At 58.3% G+C, this 1,986-nt stretch overlaps 1 protein-coding gene across 1 annotated transcript; it reads left to right on the top strand.

Annotated features, from left to right (window-relative positions):
- Positions 1-213: 213 nt before the first annotated feature.
- MIND_00198700 (uncharacterized protein) lies at positions 214-1,626 on the top strand (the record flags this gene model as incomplete). Its single annotated transcript, XM_037358891.1, has 9 exons — positions 214-358; positions 404-694; positions 740-880; positions 928-947; positions 1,003-1,042; positions 1,105-1,269; positions 1,319-1,337; positions 1,376-1,495; positions 1,547-1,626. Exons 1-9 carry the CDS (start codon positions 254-256, stop codon positions 1,624-1,626), a joined length of 981 nt encoding a protein of 326 aa, XP_037223986.1. The 5' UTR covers positions 214-253.
- Positions 1,627-1,986: the final 360 nt, after the last annotated feature.

Genomic DNA, 1,986 nt, shown 5'->3' on the forward strand with positions numbered 1-1,986 from the left:
GTAGCCTCTAGTTGCAGTTTCTTGCATGGAAGAAGGGGATGTGGAGCCATGATTCAGAGCAATGGGGAGGACAAAGGAAAGGCTCCTGGTACTGCCACCTGTGCACAGCTGCCGCATGGTGTGGAGTGGGAGAACGCGGAAGACAATCGTAACAAATCGGGTCTTCTGCCATTGGCTCAAATCATTGATCCGAAAATTGTAACTTGGATATGTCCTTCGAGGAGCATATCCGGGAGAAGGGTAATGCGCGCCTATGACGAAACTTCCCAGCCGATTCAATTCTCTATCACTTGTCCGCAGCCCGTCTCTGGGCCTTCTTCACGTCGCGCACGCTGCACGGCACCTCCCCGCGCTGCTAGTAAGTTGCAAGGCCTCTTTCTTCTGGGAGCTGACACCGCCGCAGACCGCGTTCGTGCTTCAAGGCGGGCTGGAAGGACCCTCACACCCGAGCAGGCACGATCCGCCGTTCGCGGTGCATCTTGTGCTCGAGCTCGTCAAGCTTGCGGCGACTGCCGGGTGGTTGTATGTGCAGGAGAAGTGGGTGGCCAAGAGCAAGGCAAAGAACGAGGAGCCCCTGGTGCTGCAGGCGCGCGGCGAAGAAGAGACGACAGCCGTGGAAAGTGTGTGGGGGAGGAGGCAGAAGTGGGTCGTGGGGGCTCTGGTCGGCGGGTTGTTCTTCGTCCACCACCTTTTGGTGCGTTTTCTGCTTTCGCTTTGATGGCCTTGCTGACCAGACCAGCTGCAAGCGCGCACGGCATACTCGAATCAAGTCACGCTGAACATCGTCGACGCGCTGCCGATTCTGTTCATCATCCTCCACCAATTCGTGCCTTTGCGGAAGGGAACGCCGCTGACACACATAACGAGCGCGCTCTTGCAGGTGCGCAGCGGCTCTTCCGCCGATACAATTTTGCTCATTTCTCCGAGATTGTCGCGCTTTGCCTGCTGTATCACAAAAGTGCTGCAATACCCACACGCTACATACTCACTGCTCCTCACTAGTGCAGCCGTCTCCTCGCTCTTCTCCCTCGCGCCGTTTGTGGTATGCGACCCCTCCTGTTGTGCTGGACAGTCGCTGACGCTGACTGTGGCTGACATCAACAGCTATACACCCTTAATGCCGACTTCCACCGTCTCAACCGGTTCATCTTCCTCAGTTCCTCTGTCACTGCGTTCATCGGCGTCGTCGCCTATCCAGCAAAAAACACGAATCTTCCCACCCCGCTCGCTGCCCCGCGACTGGGTAGCCGCATTTGTCGGCGTGCTACGGCGGGTGGACGCGCTGCTGAACGTCCCGCACCTGATGCAGTTCCCGTAGGACCGGCTGTGGTACCACAGTCCGTTTGCGACGCGGTTTGTGCCCAATCCGGCACAGACTCAGAATGGGACGCTCGCGGAGGGGACGGCGGACATGAGAAGGGAGGAACAGGTTGTGCTGCAAGAGGCACAGTGGTCAAAAAGGTGGTGAAGATAGGCAATGATAATTCACGACAATGTGAGTACTACACTTGTGCCAGTCGCTATTAATATTTATCGAAAGAAACAGCCAAGAAAAATAGAATTATAGGCAAATTGGGCGTGCCTTCAAGTTCCTTGCGGAATACTTCAGCGCTCTCAGGATTCTGAAGGCGACGGACATACTTGGGGTCGACGGTGCCAGTCTAGTCGTCGGCGCGAACCGCCGGCGCGCGACGGCCGATATCGGTCGGCTCCGGAGGCCGGGGGATGTCCGTTTCATCCTGGCGGCGCTTCAAGTCGGTTGGCTCAGGAGGCGAGGGGATGTCTGTGTCCTCCTGTCGGCGCTTGAATTCGGTAGGCTCCGGGGGTTGGCCGATGTCGGTGTCCTCCTGTCGGCGTCTAAAGTCCGTTGGCTCTGGCGGCTGCCCGATGTCGGTGTCCTCCTGCCGGCGCCTGAAGTCAGTGGGTTCGGGAGGACGGGGGATGTCGGTGTCCTCCTGTCGGCGCCTGAAGCCGGTCGGCTCAGGC

Source organism: Mycena indigotica (assembly GCF_014461135.1).
Source record: "Mycena indigotica strain 171206Taipei chromosome Unknown Mind.scaff0002, whole genome shotgun sequence".
Taxonomy (NCBI): domain Eukaryota; kingdom Fungi; phylum Basidiomycota; class Agaricomycetes; order Agaricales; family Mycenaceae; genus Mycena; species Mycena indigotica.